Source organism: Marmota flaviventris, chromosome 16 (genome assembly GCF_047511675.1).
Source record: "Marmota flaviventris isolate mMarFla1 chromosome 16, mMarFla1.hap1, whole genome shotgun sequence".
NCBI classification, from domain to species: Eukaryota; Metazoa; Chordata; class Mammalia; order Rodentia; family Sciuridae; genus Marmota; species Marmota flaviventris.
This window is the reverse complement of record NC_092513.1, coordinates 4310355-4329165: the sequence shown is the minus strand read 5'-3', so window position 1 is coordinate 4329165 and position 18811 is coordinate 4310355. Positions and strand designations below refer to the sequence as shown.

General features: G+C 43.3%; 2 protein-coding genes across 4 annotated transcripts in view; one reads left to right on the top strand and one right to left on the bottom strand.

Moving 5' to 3' along the window:
- The window catches only part of Cyb5a (cytochrome b5 type A), a 28281-nt gene extending 11901 nt beyond the window's left edge, over window positions 1–16380 (bottom strand). For both annotated transcript variants that reach the window (XR_003582797.2, XM_027935331.3), the window contains exon 1: window positions 16122–16380. Coding sequence is in view for 1 of the 2 variants with exons in the window: in XM_027935331.3 (XP_027791132.1) it covers window positions 16122–16250 (129 nt within the window). In the remaining variant the exon portion in view is untranslated. The remainder of the gene's footprint in view (window positions 1–16121) is intronic.
- Window positions 16381–16597: 217 nt separating this feature from the next.
- Window positions 16598–18811, top strand: part of C16H18orf63 (chromosome 16 C18orf63 homolog) — a 50016-nt gene continuing 47802 nt past the window's right edge. For both annotated transcript variants that reach the window (XM_071602459.1, XM_071602458.1), the window contains exon 1: window positions 16598–16682. The gene's annotated coding sequence lies outside the window, so the exon portion shown is untranslated. The remainder of the gene's footprint in view (window positions 16683–18811) is intronic.

Below are 18811 nucleotides of genomic sequence, written 5' to 3'. Positions count from 1 at the left end.
TATCAAAGCACTTATTACTGTCTGACATTATATTCCATGTCAATTTCTTTGTAAGATTCATGGGGACAGAGACTTTTGTCTGTCTTGTTCATCACTATTTCTCTTATACCTAGTTCAAAGCCTAAGTATTTGTTAGATAAATGAAGGAGATAAATAGGTCTTTACACATTGATTTTGGAACTCTAACATATAACCAGCTCAGTAGTTGATACGAACTTGCTCTTTCATTTCAACCAGTTCATACAACCCTCCTTACCTCAAACTAAAATAGTTCTTACCAGTCAGTTCATGACTTCACACTTAATCAAAAGAATGCCTTGTACTGCCTGCTATATACAAGGCATTGTGTGGGACACAGGAAGTACATGAAAAACTCAATGTGATGGATTCTGAAGAATTCATTTGGGGTAAAAAAAATAAATAAATAACAGAAAAGACCTGTGGCCTTCTCTGATACCGCTTCACAGTTTTGTCTATCCATGAATGACCCAAGGGGTCCTAAAAATGGAGTTTCTTTGTGTGCACTATTACCACTATGGCACAAATAAACCGTGCTCACTGTGACAGCACAGAAGAGCCCCTCAGCTCCCTGGTATGTTATACTCTCTCCAGCACCCATGTCACAGGGCAGGCAGATGACTCTCATCTCTTTTCTAATTTAAAAAAAAAATTCCCCCCAGCTTTATGAAGGTATAATTGACATATAAATTTATTTATACCTCTGGTACACAGTGTAATGTTCTGACATACATATGCATTATGAAATAATGCAATCAAGCTAATTATCCTATCCATCACCTCACACACTTATTGATTTTTTTTTGCAGGGAGAACATTAAAGATCTACCCTCTTAGCAATTTTAAAGTATATGCCATTATTAATAACGTCACCATGCTGCACAATACACCAGCACAAAGCAAACTGCTCTGGAAGAAAAAGCTTCTGCCAACTGACTCACTCCACAGGAGAGGCCAACATACAAGGTGCAGATGACCAAGGACCAAATGACTGCTCTGCGACTATGGTACAGGTTTTAGATGAAGCCAGACCTGTTTTGCCACCTTGCCAATCCTAGGGCATTAAAAGGTAAGAAAAAGTTCTTGCCTGTATCATGCAATAAAAGCTTACATAACATGGTTTATTTATATTAATGTAATGCAAATGTAAAAATTTATGGCTTGGTTGTTATAGTCACTAAAGATCTAAAGTAGTCTCTTAACCTTTTCAGTTACACTGTATTTGAGAAATACAGCTGTCATCATACTTGTAATACAAATAAATAAGGCAAGAAACAGAATGTTAAATGAAGGATATCAACAAATTCAAAGAAAAGATAAGTCATTTCAGTTAGCAACAAAATAAATCTCAATATGCTGAATGACAGGGAAAATAAAGTTATTCTTCTTTTCATTAACTGGTCAATCCAATTAATAGCATTTGCTGAGCCTGTGTGGTATGTGATGATATAAAAGGTACACACTTGGCTTCCCAATTTAAGAGCTTTTAAAAAAGAATAAAATATTATGAAACTGAGGAATTATTCCACTGCATACAAACATCCACAATGAATTAAACACTATTTACAGACCTCCATACAATGCTAACAGATTCCCATTTTACCTTTCATTAACAGTGCCATGCAAATATTTTCTGGTAAACACTGCTGAGTAACCTGCTGTGAAAAATCAACACGCTTGGAATTATGATCAACATATCACCTTTCTTATTAAGTACGCTATGACCCCACCCGCTCCACCTATTTCCAATAAGCCCTAGTGGTAAAATTTTGCTTTAATCTGAAAAACACTGAATGTGGGAGGAACCCTTCAAGGGAGATGCCAAGGTTATCAGGGTAGCTCCAAACATACACGTCCCTCAAGGACTGTAAGAATCCTTCATAACCCAGTTCTAGGAACCTCAATGAGAAGACACATGGCCTGACTGAACTACAGAGCTCAAAAGAGCCCAATTTTTCATACACAGAAGGAAAAAATAGTATCAGAATAAAATAGCTGAAAGTGCTCCGTAAGAGCTCAACTGTACAAATACATTAGGTGCCAGCTACAGAATAAGAATAATTGCATAGAATAAGTACAATTATAAAGACATGATCTTGGGTTACTTATGTATGTCAAGAGGCCAAAAAATGATATAATAGCAAATGAAAGTGATGCCTCAAATCCTTTTTAGAATGAGGTCAAAGAGAAATGTTAATTAAAAGAATGTGCCTTATATGATATGTCAAGAGCTTTGTAATGTTTTGAACAACTAATAATAATTAAAAATAAAATAAAATAAATTTGCAAGTGTAAAAGGAAAAAAAAGAATGTGCCTTGTTAAAGATTTCACAGTATCCAGGATTTTTAAAACTGCAGGAAAATTCTATTTCATAATTAATAGCAGGCACTAAAAGTATATCTATAAAAACTGAAAAGACATAAAATAAATTTAGATGCTACTCCTGATACAAATGATTTCAATAAATCACAAATTGTTAATATGAAGGCAATAATCTCAAGGAGAAAGATGTTGTTAGTATAGTCAGACACCCCAGATTCAAGTATGCAGCCTACAATCACCATTTATTTACTCAGAAACTGCAAACAGTTTCTAGGCCCATTCTTCACTTGTTTGTTTTTCCCATCATTTGAAATTTCCTTAGACTCTCTATAAATAAAATGATTATATTTTTGTAATTATCCTTGCATATATGTTCCCCTTTATCACAAATAACTTAAGAAGACTGTCTCTGACTTGATTTAGAATAGTCTTTTTATTTAATGGTTGTCCTTAACCCCTAGAATTCCTATACTTAAGTAGCTTTGTGAAAACGCCAAGGTGAGATGGTGTTTATGCAACAGGAAAGCCTTGAACTCTTGTAGATGAAATCAAGTGGGCTTCTCATACAATGCACTCCTTCAGTCACCGGCTGCTGTCCCTCTCTCCTGTCCTTACCCACTAGTAGCCCTCTTACACATCATGGCTGGAATAGTCATCCTAGAAGTATTTTGAATTTTTTTGTACCCTACCCCAAAATAATGAATTTCTGCAGCCAAGGCAAATGCCTCTTGAATTTCTCATTTAAGTGATGACTTTTCTAAATGGCACAGGTGTCTTCAACAGAATAACCAAATCCAGTTGGGCAAGCCTGCTCGTTGTTGCTCCAACGTGTTTCTCCCTTCCTCCACAATACTTTAAACTTTTAGTTGAGAACAGCCAGTCAGGAGAAATACTAAGTATTTCCCAGCCTCCCCTGCAGCTGGGTATCCATGTGATTACGTTCTGGGTAATGGAGGCAAGTAGAAGTCTGTGGGACCTTCACAGACCTCCCATTTCTTGCTGCTCCCCATCTGCCCTCTTCTTCGTCCTGCTGCCTGGGATGGGGATGCTGCCCTTAACATCAGAATGAGGGGCTTGCCCCAGGCTGGTGGGGAAGGGGGTGAGACCTGCGGACCCACAACCTGACGGACCCAGCTATCACACAGCCTTGGCGAGCAGCTGGCTTCTTGATGACAATGCATTAACTCCACCCTTGCTTAGGCACAGTTATTTGGGGTTCCTCTGAATTATACTACACCAACTGTTTACCGAAGTACACTGATTGTGGGAGGAACAAAAGACTCAAAATGTGAAAACCCAATTCAGAGCAACTGTCTTGACACAGATCAAACCATCCTAACTGTTAAGGGAACATCTGGATTAGTGACTCAACAGCTTAGAAGTCTAAAAATGAAGGAAGTTTTGAAAAATGATCCAGGCCCCTTGGGACAGCTGGAGTTCGGATAGAGGGAGCAGACGAGGCGAACAGCCACGGAGGAGCCGGAGCTTGAGCGACAGCCGGCAACGCGCCTGGAGTCACGGTAGAGGTTAGAAGAAAAGCAGCTACACAAGGCCGGCACCGTGTGGGGCACGAGCAGAGCCGCACGGACCCGACCTGGAGCGGGCCTAGGGCGCCCGCACGCCTACAGGAGGACGACACAGTCGGCCAGGGCCGCACGACACCTGGCGCGGCACTCAGCCGTACAGCACCCCGCGCCAGGGCGGCACAGCCCTTGCGGCACGGCAGTGTCGTGGAGCATGGCACCATGGCGGCACGACACTGTCGCACACCACAGGTCTATCCCTGGCTCTGGCCCTAACAGTGAATCCCTCCTAACTTCCTGAATAATCTGACCTCACTGCAGCTATAAACCGAGGTCTAGAGCCAAAATCTAAGTGAAGGTTAAAAGCCCCCAAAGTTTACAAGGGCCTCAGAGACCAACATCCTAAATGTACAGATAGGGAAAATGGGACCCGGAGAAGTGGTGCCCACGGTTAATTCAGGCGGGAGGCAGTTATCTCTTATAAAGTTCCTCAATAAATATGCTATGGGAACTTCGGAAGGAAATCTCTCTTACTTTCTCTAAAACTCAAAAAATTCTTAACTTGCTCTATGTTCCTGAAATTTATCTAGAAAGAACGATTCAAAAGATGCTTCTAAATTAGGGCTACAATTGGCTACAGGGTGCCCCTGTAAGAATGCCAGAAGTCACAGACACTTATTATACAGTACTGCAATGTGCATCAAGTCGTGTCCTGTCCTCTGAGGGTTTGCTTAAACAAGCAAAGACTGAACAACACACGTGCACCAACAAAGGAACAAATAAAACCTTTGCCACTTAAATGTAATCCTCTGTGAACCCAAAGTCCAGCAGTTCTGGAGTTTTACCTGGGATCTTTCTTTCCAAACACTTAATACTGCCAAAAGAGGTGAAGCAAAAAGATCGTCCAAAAACAATGACTAGGCAAAAAAATAATAATAATAATAATTAAAGAGATATCTGCACTACTTAAAGCAAAAAATACAAGAGTTTGGAGGACAAACAGTTCATACAAGATTTAAAATGAAATAAGATAGCCTATTCAGTTTTTTTTTTTTTAATCATTTCTGGATTCCATTTTCCTAAGACAGCAAAGGATTATGGCCTCAAAACTGAGTTGAATTTCATGAGACTGCCACCTGCTCAACCTGTAGAGGAGTTACCACCTGAACATGGCATGGATTCACTTTCTCACTGAAGGCTAACAGCATTGCCTGAATTACTTCTTCCCATTCATTTTGAAGATCCAGGATGAAACTTTTTGCATGAGGCTCATCTATGGACTCAACCAGCTGGCTCATGAGGCCCACACACTGAGACTGCTACAAGATGGTAAAATCACAGCCCCACCCTCAAGGAATGAGACGAATAAGGGAACTGACAAATAATAGCTAAACATAGTGAGTACTAGGTACAGAAGCCATAGCACAAAAGACGCAGCAGAGAAAGGACCAGTAGGAGTTTGGCAGGTGAAAAAGGAAACATATCACAAAGGCCCGGAGGCAGAATATAATGGCCTTGTTGTGGAGGAACCACAAGCAGGTTATCTCTTATAAAGTTCCTCATAAGTTATCTTAAACGTTATCTCTTATAATTTATCTTATACATAAGTAACAGTAGAAGACACATGGGTGACTTTATGTGAGGCAGGTAAGGACTCCGGTCTCCAGTGGAAATTAATCTGAGACAATGAACAGGAAGGGAGCTCCCTAGAGTTTTGCTTGGGATTTTTGCATTTCACAGCCCAAAATAAGTCATCCAAAGTCTCCCATTCTGTTATCTTCTAGTTTCCAACCTGGTGGGGAGTGGGGTGGTGGGGGGGGAGGATTAGTCCTGGGAAGTAATGAAAAGTAACAGTTGATAACACTTAGCAAAGGCAGACTCTGCATCAGAAAATGTCCTGAGCATGTATGTCGCCCTTTGAGCACAATAAGCATGAAGCTGGGTGTTTTACAGAGGCAGAAGCTGAAGCACAAGGTGACAGAGCTGGTCAAGGACAATCTGGAATTGAGTCAGTGTGACCCCAATAAATCTCCACACCACTGTGTTTGCTGAGAGGACCATACTTCTCTGAAATCTGCCAGCACAAACTGAAACACAGTTAGATCTTTGTCCCTCCCCCCAGGAAGTCTATCTGGCAGCCACACACCCTCCCCCTCCAGCCTCTCCAGAGGTTTTCTGGGCATCTCTTTCCTGTTTGGGGTTGCCCTTGACATCTTAACCAGATCCTACAAGTATAAAAATGTGTTGATAGTTTATTCACTAATGTTTGGCTTTCAGGGGAGTAGAACGTACTTGGAAGGAAAATCAAGCATACATCACCCAATACCTTGCACATAACTCTTTGCTATATAAATTATCAAAATGTTAAACAAACCCTTCTAAACTATAGAGAAAACTAAATGATATAATTAACAGAATGTAGAATATCTGGCATATAATATTGATTTGGTTTCTTTCTTCCCTGCCAACACTTTGTATTGCCACTAGGAATTGTGTATACTATCTGGCACATCCTGGCTCCTATGAGTTGTTGAAGGACAAGTCTAGCACCAAACCCCAGTGGACCCCCTTCTTACCAACTCACTTCAACATTAAGAGATTTCTATGAATTTAATCAGCTAACCTGATTCTACTAAGCCATACAACAAAGTCACAAGATATCTTAAGAATAATGAATCTTTCTACTTGAGATTATTCTTCAGGGTCATTTAGGGTGAGGACAGAGAGAGAATGCAGATGCTAGCTTGTGAGTTGGCAGTTATCCCAACGATAATTGATAATTTTTTCCTTGACAAGGGGAAGCAAAACTCTTAGTTGGTTTTAGAATTGAAATAGTACATGTTTGGCCTAAAATGTATCATGAGTCAAAGATAACTTTGTGTTTGTTCAGTATACCCTGACCAATAATTTTTTAAATTCCACATTGTAAACTTGGTTTTTTTTAGGTAAGATAAAGCAAATGAGCTCATTGGAGATGTAATTACAGCTCTGCTTCCTGAAGCCCCCAGTTTTGACGGGACGACTTTGGCGTGCAGGGAAGGACTGAGGCCAGGCCAGCTTCTGAGGGACATGAGCAGGGGAGCACCATGCATCAAGAGCCGGCAGGCTGGTGACAGGCACAATGTGCCTCTTGATCTGTGGCTCTACCTTACTAAGAATAAACAAAGCCAGTAAAACCAGGTCCCAGAAACCAATGATAATGACTTGGAGGGGACTGTTACTCTGTCTAGGATCCATCTTGAGAGAGAGTGGCCAGATGATGAGATGACAGAACCAGCTACACTAGGTCAAAGGTGGAAGGAGAGGAGGGTCAAAGAGGCACATGTCTACCTTTTCTTGATTTTCCCTCCATACTAAATAATTAGACCTTTTTCCTTTTATGTCCAGTATTAAGAATATAAATTGAAACTGGCAGTGGGGCAAGACAGAATAGAAAACAAGCTGCCAGGAATCAGTCTGGCCCAACAGCCATTTTGCATCAGATTTCTAGCACTTCATACTCAAACTATTTATACAATCAATCAGTACTTACTGAATCTTTTCTATGTGGAGCATCATTCCAGGAAATTGTATATATCAATGAATAAAACAAAAATTCCAGCATTCATGGGGCATACAAATGTATGGAGACAGATGAGCAAAATCCTACTAAGTGAATTCCACAGTATGTTACAAGGTGATATGTGCTGTGGAAAGAAAATAGAGGGCTGGGGGTGTAGCTCATTGGTATGCTGCTCACCTAGTATTGGTTCAATTCCAGCACTGGGAAAAAACAAACAAAAAACTACAGGGTAACGAGGCTGAGGAGTACAGGGGCTAGGGAGACTTCCAGCTTTAAATGAGGTGGTCAGGAAATACCTAATGGAGGAGATAGTTAGTTAATTCTCAAAGGAGAAAAAGCAGGTTATTTGCAGGGCACAACTCTCCAGGGCAAGGGACTTAAAATGGATGGTATTTCCATTATCATGTCTAAGAACTCTTTAATCCTTAATCCTAGTCTTATCAAAAAGTTTAACCTTTTTTATTTAGATCTCAGATCCATTTTGAGATGATTTTTACATGAGGTATGGACCTGTTAATACAGGAAAAAAAGCAGAAAGTGGCTGAAGAAATGTCTCAGTGTGGGATCAGAACCCAATGCACACACGAGGCTTTGTGAGGAAGAGACAGAAATGTGTTCGCTCTGAACTCTCTTCTTTTTTACCTCACAGGAGCCTTGCGAATGTCAATCCTGTATTCCTTGCTCTGTGATTATGTCACAATCCAGACTTTCCTATTAAAGTCCCATTAGTGCTAAGTGCTACATCAATCCTTGGTACAGAACTTCAGACAGTAACTGTAGGACGAGATCACATAATAACACTAGCACATGCCATCTGTGTGAGAAAAAGGAAGCACAATGTAGCAGTACAGAATGGGTTGGCCTCTCCTCTTCTCCCACTTAAGGATGAATGGCACCTGCCACGTGCGGGGGCACCCAGCAGCGAATAGGACAGCCAAGAAGCCATAGATCTGGCACAGAAAGACAAGCACATCAACCAGGAAAGCATCAGATACTGACTGCGGTGGTTGCCAGCAGAGACAGACGACAAATGCAGGGCAGAAAATTCTTCATGGGAAGGAGCTGCCACCTGAAGGGGGCAGGGACCAAGGGGCAAGCAGAGAGGAAACTAGAATAAGGTTTCAAGGTGGAAACAAGCTCTGCTGGTTTAAGAAACAAAGAAAAGAGGATAATATTACTAGCTGAGGGGGAGAGGCAGACAGAGTCCAATCACCCAGTGCTGCCTAAACCAGGGCACAGATATGGGATTTGATTCTAAATGTAACAGGAAGTCATTGAAATGAATTAAGCAGAGAAATGACAGTGCTTCACAGATGGAGTTTCTTTGTTTTCCTTCTAGACTACATTCCTTTTTTTTAATATTTATTTTTTAGTTTTAGGTGGACACAATATCTTTATTTTATTTTTATGTGGTGCCAAGGATAGAACCCAGTGCCCCGTGCATGCCGGGCGAGCGCGTTACCGCTTAAGCCACATCCCCAGCCCCTGGACTACATTCTTTATTGGAATTATAGCATCTGCTACACAAGCTGAAAGCTCATGAGGTCATCACCAACTTGAGGAAACCAATGAAATAACTGAGGGCTTCCTCCAAGGATCCCGTGAGAAGAGCAAGAAATACAGGCAGGACACATCAGGCCATCCACTGCAGGCTAGAGAACGCTGTCCTGAACCGTGGTGTGGTGAACATGAAATGAGGGTGCTGCAGGAGGCAGGCAGGACACAGCTGGGCCCAGTGAGGGGGTCACCAGATCTCCACAGGAACCAGCCCTCCCAGGGTCTTTCCTAAAACAACTTATGACCTCCCACACATGCCTGACGTCCCTGTGAACAATCTCCTTCCTATCAAAACCATTTAGAGGCACAGGGGTCCAGGACTCTGTCGACAATCCCCTGTGTGAAGCTGGGATGGCTGCTTCCTTCATCTTCTGGAAGGCAACACAGCAGAAGAGAGCACATGGAAGAAGGGCCCATCTGACCCCCGCTTTTCCCCCATGGGTTTTGTTTCTGTTCCATTTTACATCACCACTGGCCTTTGCTCTCTGGTTCCCAACAGGGTGCTCCCAAACAGGGGCCAAAAACCTCAGAGCAAAGAGAAGTAACTCGGTGCCAGTGGACAGTCTCTCTCTTTAGAGCCGTGCTGGTTGTCTACAGATCTCAGGTCTCAGGGGTGCCGGCAGCAGTGAAGAGCCGGGGCTGTGCTCCCTCCTTACTGTGATTTGAACAAGTTACAAACTTCCCTTGGCCATGTTTTCTCACCTTTAAAAAGGATAAGACCACTACAGTGACCTGGGAGAATTGTTTTGAAGATTAAAAGGACAACTGCAAAAACAGTTTTATACATAAACACTCAGGGTACAGCAAATGTCCACTATTGCTTTCATAACTAGCTCACTGGATGGAGATCTTTATGGGGGGAGGGAGGGATTATTGAATGGCATTACTTAACACTTCCTAAGGAAGACAGAGGGGGGAAAGCAGGGGATAAATTTTGTGTTGTGGCCAATGGTGGACATAAATAGTTCTGCCAATAACAAATGGGTGAGAAGAAGTAAGTTGTAAACTGATCCTGTCCCCCAGCCCTCAGTCCTCTACCTACACAGGGACTAGAGCTGTTCTGTTTCAAATAGGCTGTATCCCCAGCCAGCCAGGAGGCACCCTTGACTGAACCTGGAAGGTGTAAGGTCACCGTCCCTCTTCCTCTCAAGTCTCCACCCCACCCCTAATATACACCCAACTTCTGACCCTCCCCAGCATTAGTGCTGGCTGGAATGCCATTATCTTGTCATGGGCCCAACTAGAGACAAAATTCTACGGATAGCAGAAAGTAGCCTCTACCATCACCCGCAGAGGTCAGCTCTCTGACACCTCTGAAGCCATTTGACAATAGGCTGCCCAGGCCGGATTCTATGTGGCCAGCAAAAACTTGAGTTTGCCCCACCCAATCTTTAACTCATTCTCTTGGTTCTCATGTTAGAATTGAGCAAAAGGCACAAGAGGCCAGTTAATAAATACACTTAAGTGTATACTCCCAAGGAAACTAAGTATAAAAGTAATAGAAAAAGTACAACAGACTTGATTAAGAAAGAGGGCATGGCTTTGAGCCACCGCTAATGAGACTCCCGTTTGGTTTTCCATCCCCTCAGGCCACTTTTCTGATTTGGCTTTGGCCCTTAGACTGGGAAATGGACTGGTGCTGGTAATGATGGCCAATTTTTTCATAGGATGGGGCAAGGTATTTTGTGCTGTTGCTGCACTTTTAAGATAATTTTTATGCTAAAGATGTTAAAAATTTTTTCCACATATTTCCCCCAAAATATTCAAGTAATTTAGGAGAAAAGGTGGCTGAATCACAATCAAGTTTCTCAGTTACTAGGAGAACTAAGACCCAGGGAAACACACCTGCTGGCGAGTCACAGCCTAGGGAGCCTTGGTCATATGCACCCAGAAACCCCACCCAAGATTCGCCATAAGGAGGCAATCACAGGTGGGAAACTACATGGCAAAATTCACATGAGAGGAGTGGTCACCTGAGTATGACCACCTACATAATGAGGAGGCAGCCAGGAAGGATATGATTACTGAGGTGGAATGGCATCAACACAGCCTTCAGATTCCAGATCGGTATGGAGAATATCTGTGTCTATGTTAAACATTCCATGAGCAAGCATGTGTGCACAGAACTGTCTGGAAAGAGCTCACCAAACTGTTCAAGGCAGCTGCTTCTGGGAAGTGGAATTCTGAGCAGCTTTGATTTTCTTCTCTGTACTTTTCCACATCATCCAGTTGCTTACAAGGAGCATGTATTCCTTTTTCCAAAAGCATAAAGTTGTACATTTAAAAGCTCCAGAAAAGGGATGATTTCCCATTATGCATAGCACATATTTTGGGGAAATCATGTTTCAGGTGGTATCTGTATTTTGAATTATTTCTTTTACTGGTGAACACTATAATTCCTGAGAAGTGCTAGTGATCAATCCTAGGCTTTCCTGCATGATAGCTCTCTGACACCTCTGAAGCCATATGACAATAGGCTGCACAGGCAGGATTCTATGTAGCCAGCAAAAACTGAGTTTGCCCCACCCAATCTTTAACTCATTCTCTTGGTTCCCATGTTAGAATTGAGGTAAGTGCTCTACTCGAGCTACAGATACAGCTTTAAAACTTTAAAGTTCTGTTTAAACAAAATAGAGTCATTTGAATGCCTCTCTTTACATACTTTTTCAAGTATTTTCACACATACCACTTCTCCCAGTGTTCCCAGACTTGAGGTAGGCATGGGTGACAGAATAGTCCCTGCTCCATGTTCACATTCCCAAGGAAAGTAATTTGGGGAACTACCTACCTTGCTCAAGTTCTCTTCGAGAACCCTGAGATCAGGGCAGTTTTCCTAACCCCAGTTCAATACTTCTCATGAACACTGAGTGCCACCACGGTCGCTCAGACCCCACTTAACTAAAAAGGCACTTAGCAGTTGTCTTCCATGGTTTGGAGGGACTTGCAGGATAATAGATACCCACAGAAAGTAGAAAGTAGGGTATTCCCTGATTTATCCAAACTGGCTAAAATAACCTGTTTACACTTCCTTATTTACAATTTTCATTCACTTTAAAGATAACCAAAAAGCAAACGTTACCAGTCTCAAGTGGTTTTTGTTGTTGTTGTTTTGTTTGTTTTTTCCTGTTTCAAAACAAAGTAGCAAAGTAGCCTCTTGGAACCTCTCCTCAAATGTAGCAATGGTTCACAAAAAGTTTTTAAAATAAAATAAAACACAGATAACATAGAACAGACTCACAGGTTCACATTCTCAAGGTGGCCATTGAGATGTGATTTTGTCACCTGTTTACCCAATATGTCTAAGCCATTGTTACCAACAATCCCTGAATATTTACCTCCTGTGGACTTCATATTGAGCCAAACTACGTATCTTAAATAATAATTAATAATATTCCATTTTATACTCAAAGGCACATGTAGCAATGGCAGCTTTTATAACATGAGAATCAGAATCCTATCAAACTTCTTTGTAAAAAGCAAAACATTTAGTATTTTAGCCCTAAATATGATAGCCCTATCAAGGGAAGATATGTGTCCTTGTGATTTTCAGAATTAGATATGAATCTTAAATATCACATTCTTGTCCTGGATCTCAGGGACACTCAGAACCCTTGGTCTATGCAAGATAGACAGAGACCTTCCACAGAAAATAACAAAATGTGAAGTTCCTACAATAAAACCTGTTGAAAACTCTAAACTCAGACAGGAGTCAACAGCTTTTGCCATCAAAAGAACTTTCAAGTCAGCTACAAGACTCAGAATCCCAGGATTGCTACACAATGTTCCATAGAAACAAGTTTCCATTTTTAAAATAAAGGGAGGGGAGAAAACTTGCTTTATAAACATTTTCAGGGAGGTATTTCCTTCACAAGTTAAATACCCCTTTACTTGAAAACCAGTACCTAGTATAACTGTTATTACATGAAGCTTTCTTTTCTCCCTTCCACAGCTCTTAGAAAACTGAATAAATGCTGCTGCCCCAATTACAGAAGAGGATATACAAACCTTTTTTTTTTTTTTCCCCTCGTGGCTCTAATATTTAAGTTTTCATTTCATGAAACTGTTCCTCAAAATTCTAGAATCATTAACCTAGCTAATAATATAATCAGATAAGCCAAGACTTGATCTTGTAAATATAAACTAGATGTCAGGGCTGAAAAAAAAAAAAATCTTTTAGTTCAAAATAGGTAGGCAATAAGGCTCCTAATCTGGTCAGCAGGTATCAGACAGTAACCAAACACTATTTAAACTGCCATAACCAATCAGCTCACCCTCCCTCTTAGCTTTCTGTCCCTCCCCCTAAACAACAGAACAGCTTTATTCCAGGACAGAGTTCACATTGCCCAATGATTAAACATCAACATGTGTTCCTGGCCAGAGGGATAATTTTTATAATATTCTCCTGTTTCCACATCATCTGCCAGATTTACACTGTTACCTACAAGATGTATGTTAAACACGAAGCCATATATGATGCTGCAGAAATAAAATCATGGCCCAACATTAACCCCTACTGAGGCAGGAGTAATAAATGAATACAAGCACCTGCCAATGAGGAATGTGTTTACTAAGCATGGTTTTGTTTAATTCTCATCATAACCACATGGAGTAGGCATGCAATCATCTCTTAATTTCACAAATGAGGAATCTGAGGCACAGAGAAGGTAAGCAGCAGGAGACTTCTGACATTACACCCCAAATTTTCTCAACAGGATGTGGGACATGAATTTAACCCTGACAGAAATGGAAACGGCCAGGAGAAAGCTTGTTCATAGGGACAGGTGAATTAAGAGTATATGAGGGCTGGGGCTGTGGCTCAGTGGTAGAGCACTTGCCTAGCAAGTCTGAGGCACTGGGTTTGATTCTCAGCACAATAAATAAATAAATAAATAAATAAATAAATAAAACGAAGTTCCATCAGCAGTTTAAAAAAAAAGTATATGAGACAAATGACATGCCTGAGCGTTTGTTTCCGAGGTAGGAAGTCCCTGCCAATCATATCAGATAAATTAGGGAAGACAGATTATTCTTTAGTTAACAGGCTTCATGAAATTTCTGGAGCTTAAGTGTGGAAAAATCGGAAAAGGTCAGGGAAAAGGGGAAGAAAGCCAGACATTATGGGCTCTTTCCTCTGTTTTCAAGTTAGGTCTGAGATTAAACAGCTAAAAATAATGGAAATTGGAGGAGGGGTCTAGGGAGAAGGGAACTCTCCAGCAGAGTGAAAAAGAAGACGCATGTCTGCGTTTAAGACATGATCAGGTGCAGGAAGCAAACCTGGAGAAGCCTCGAGGCCCGGTATTCCCAGAGAGAAGCCTGGAGGCCATGGCCATGCTGATGGGTAGAAAGCCGGTAAAAGGACACTGCATGAAGTAAGAAAGTGTCACAGAAAGGAAAAACAAAAACAGGAAATGGTAAAGCATCCACAACAGGCAGAATCAGGAGGTCAACAGATCCTGATCCAAGATCAAAAGATCCTGTTTGAGGAAAGGTATAAGGTAAGTTAGAATGGTTTCAAGAGAGTCAAAACACTCGCTGTATCTTAAAATCCCAGAATTCCACATCCCATGAAAGAAATGAAGAACAGAGATGCACGTGGAGACTGAGTCACATGACCTGATGTCCTCAGGCAGGACTGTTAGTTCAGAAACTGTAAGGGCAAACACACTCTGTAGCTCCTCAGAGGGGAGGACAGACGCGCAGATTGGATTCCACACTCTAAACCACTTCTAACTAAATCAGAACACTATTTTATCTTCAAATACTCTACCAAATAACAATTGAAGAATGAAATAACTTACCAAGAAATATCAACTTCAACCGTTCTTAAAAGAAGACTTTTTGTTGTTTTAAATTTTTTAAATATTATCTGCAAAACAAAAGTCCCTTGGTGCAAATTGTAATCCAGCTAAAATCAGCCCCCCACACCAAAAAAGAAAAAAAAACAAAACCTGAATAATCCCTATCTCTAAACATTCTCATTTATTGTGTTGGGAGGGGATGGGGAAGTGTTCTGATTCAACCTGCCATCCAGAGACAAAAACAGAGGTAGTAAAGACAATTACCAGAAACGCCCCTTAGATTGCACAGTAAAAACTATACTATAACGCAGTGAATCCAATCAAAGAGATGTCTTCCTTTAAGTTAAGCAAAGTGACTTTACAATTCCCCACGTTGCTCAAGGATCAAGTCCCCCTGGCAGACTTTACAACTCTGCCTATCTCCTTGGTATTCGCTCAAACCAAACGCCAGAGTCCACCTCTCGCTTCAGGAGTCACACCTTGAACCTCACTGACAAGTAAGAACTTGGGGTGAGGTGAACCATACTAAGGCCCTCCCAGGTGAAGACGGTGGGTGTAGAGGTGGAGAGTAAAGTGGAACTGCGGGTGTAGGAGAGAAGAAGGACAGACCGCACCCCTGCCTCTGACCCCAGGGCCCCTTCTGATGATCCCACAGCTCTCCGGGTAGGTGGTCTCCAACCGGCTGGTACCTGAAGCTCACTCCGGGAATAACACTGGTTGGTGGACCTTTCCTAGATGGGGATCATTCTATTAAAAACACTTGAAATTAAAAAGGGATCTTTAAAAATTCTTGCGTAGCTGCGCCCTCTCCTAGGAAGTAGGGGTCCAGGCCACTACGCAGGGTCTCCGGAGCCAGTCCCCGCCCAACAAGTGCTCCAGCCCACACGGCGGGCTGCTGAAAAGGCTCGCGTGGCTGCTCCTCGGGGTTCTCCCAGGTGCGCGCACAGATGTGCAAACAGGGACGCAGGTGTGCTGCCGCGGGAATCGTTCCCAGGTGTGCACTCACTCGGGGCGCAAACCCAGCGGAGTACACTCAGGCGCAGGTACAATTGTGCAATCACGGGGAGCGCTCCCAGGTGCGCACACACACAAGCGCACTCGGGGTGCAGACGCGGACAGCGCTTCCAGGTGTGCGCACCGAACGTGCGCACTCAGAGGCAGACGGGGAGTCCACTCGGGAGAGCAGACGCAAGTGTGCAATGAGGGTGGGGAGCGCTCCCCGCGTTCACACTCGGGGGCAGACTGGGCCGCGTCGCTGCGAATAACAGGTCACGCCAGGGAACCCCAAACCCCGGACTCGGTCCCCGTGCCCGGACGGGGTTCGCGCCTTCCCAACTGACCTCTTCCAGAAATTTAGTCAAGTCGTACACCTTGTGGTGCAGGATCACCCAGGTGCTTTTGCTGTTGTTGTGCTGCTGGATCTCTTCCAGGGTGTAGTACTTCACAGCCTTGTCCGACTGCTCGGCCATCTCGCACGAGTCGAGCCTCCAGGCCCTGCTCACACAGCCGTCCCGGGTGGAACACACACAGCGTCTCAGGCAGCTCCGCTAGGGACATTCCCAGAGCTCCCGGGCCGGGTGCCCCAGACGGGGCGGAGGCGCAGCGGAGGAGGCGGGCGGTGCACGGCCTCCGAGGACTGGCCGGCTTGCTTGTCACTCAAGAGGCCTCGCCCTCTGCCGACGCCCTCCACCACCCCGAGCGTGCGCCCGCCCGTCGCGCGAGTGTTGATTGGCTACGGGAGGCGCCTTTCGCAATCACCCGCTGCTGGAGCGCGCGAGGAGGGCGGGGCTTCGCTGAATCTGCGCAGAGGCAGCCGGAAGGGCTCCTGGGCGCGTCGAGCTCCGCGCGGTGGGGCCGGGAGGGCCAGGCGCAGCGTTCCCAGCCCCGAGAGGAGAGAGAAGGTAGTGTTGGGCCGCGCAGACTGCACCGAGTCAGCCCTGGGGCCTCCCGTTTGTTGGTACCCAAAATAGCAGTGCTTCTGTCCACAAAGTGGACGTCGTGGGGAAACTTGTTAACAAGCACAGATGTGAAGGGGAGCTTTGGACGTCTTCAAAGAAAAAAGAAGTTGCACAGCTTCCCTCAATTATGTGTTTTCCCAAATAAACTTCACCATAGTTTTACTTCCCTAACCTCCACGGGGAAGTGGGCCGGGTTGGAGGATGAGGTTTGGGTTACCTCATTCTCACAGGATAGCAATTCAGGGGGGGGAAAGTTTCTCTGCTGTTCATCAGTGGCTTGGCAAGGACTTGAATTAGTCTCTTAACTGTCTTATCTCAACTGTGCTGTCTAGATAAGACCTAAATGATGAACAGCACTTCCAACAGAGTCTATAATATTTCCCCAGCTTGGCCCTCCACTGCCACTCTTGATGGAAGGTAAAATATCACACATGAAGGACTACAAATGTTTGCGAGAGAAAAAAACAAAAATAGAAAATTCCAGGATATTAAAGTCTTCTGGTAGTTTAGACCTTTTCAGCAATAGCAGTTGTTATGTCCACAGTCCAGTTGTGCCAGGGTAGTGGGGTAGCCTGTGAAAAGGCCAAAGACAATGCCCGAAGACAGTATGGGAGACAGACAGACAAAGCTTAGGAGAGATTAGTGACTGCTTCAAGAAGAGTGCTGTAGCTACAGGATGAACAGGTAGCATCTTCATCCCTCAGGGCACTTTCCTAGGTAGTGCCTTTTTCCCAAACATAACCACAGATTGTTCAGCAAGACAATCCTTTCTGCAGTTTCCTCAGTCTGGCATCAGTTCCCACTTTGAGAGGAGTTTTATATGTTAGTCTGCAGAAGCAGTGACAACAATATTAGCTTGTTTGAATGAACTACATTCCAAGGAGCACCTATCCTGGTGTACTTGCAAGAAAGTAGCATTCCTACAGGTGACTTTGCCTTGTTCCCAGTGTGCATAAGAGAAAGCTTAGAGTCCTGCAAGATAGGATTGCTCTCATTGTTCCTTTAACTTGACTAGGCTTTTGAGAACAGAAAGGGGGTGTGCAAAGACATGGTGTTTTACTGTTCCCTTTTCTCTAGAGATGCAAAAGAGAGCAACACAAGAGGTTGCACATGTGGGCCATCCTCCCAGGGTCTCAGAGGTCGCTGCACATATTAGGTGCTTGGTGATTATTAGTTTTCCCCCTAACATACCTGTCCATAGGAATATGTGCCCACTGAAAAGAAAACAGTGCTCAAAGCATTTCAAAATATTTACGTTTTTTTCCCCAAAAGCCAATATTTCCAAGTGTAACATTCTGTTGTTCAGGAAATATTTCTAAGTACTATACGTGGCTAAAAGAAAGTAAATTATTCGTACTACCACACTAATCAGTTGTCGTTCATATATTTGAATGTTTTACTTCACATTAACCAACAAAAACTATGTAAGAATAATTTCCAAGGAAGTTCTGTACTTTTTTTAACCTTTGATTTTTAACACAACTTTAGGTTTACAGGAAGTTGCAAATATAGCAGAGAGGTCCTGTGTCCCTTCTCCCAGTTTCCCCACAATGATGGCATGTTGATGCAACTATAGTTCAACATCAAAGTCAGAAAATTGACACTGGTACAGTGTACATGCATTGTTCCACCCAGCTTTAGGATTTATGTAGGCGTGTATCACTACCACAATCAAGCTACAGAACTGTCCCATCACCACCAGGCTCCCGTTAGTGCTATCCCCTATAGTCACAATCACTTCCTTTATAGGTTTCATGTGACCTTTTTATTTCTCAAGGATCAATGGGATATGTGTGTGGCAAAATGGTCCCCTTGGACGTCCACAAGGTCGCCCACTCTCTTCATGTCTTGAACTCCAACATCACGTCTCCGAGGCCTTCCTGACCACTTTACTAAATACACACAGTGGCCTCTAACAGCACTTCAGGCTTGTCTCCCAGGCACCCTTACCATCTTCCATACTAAGACTTCCTTCATTTATCCTCCTTATTGTTCCTCCAAACCCCGGTCTTCCTAAATTTCTGCCCGCGTATTGCACGGCAAGGGAATGGGTGACAGAGGGGTGGGCTGGT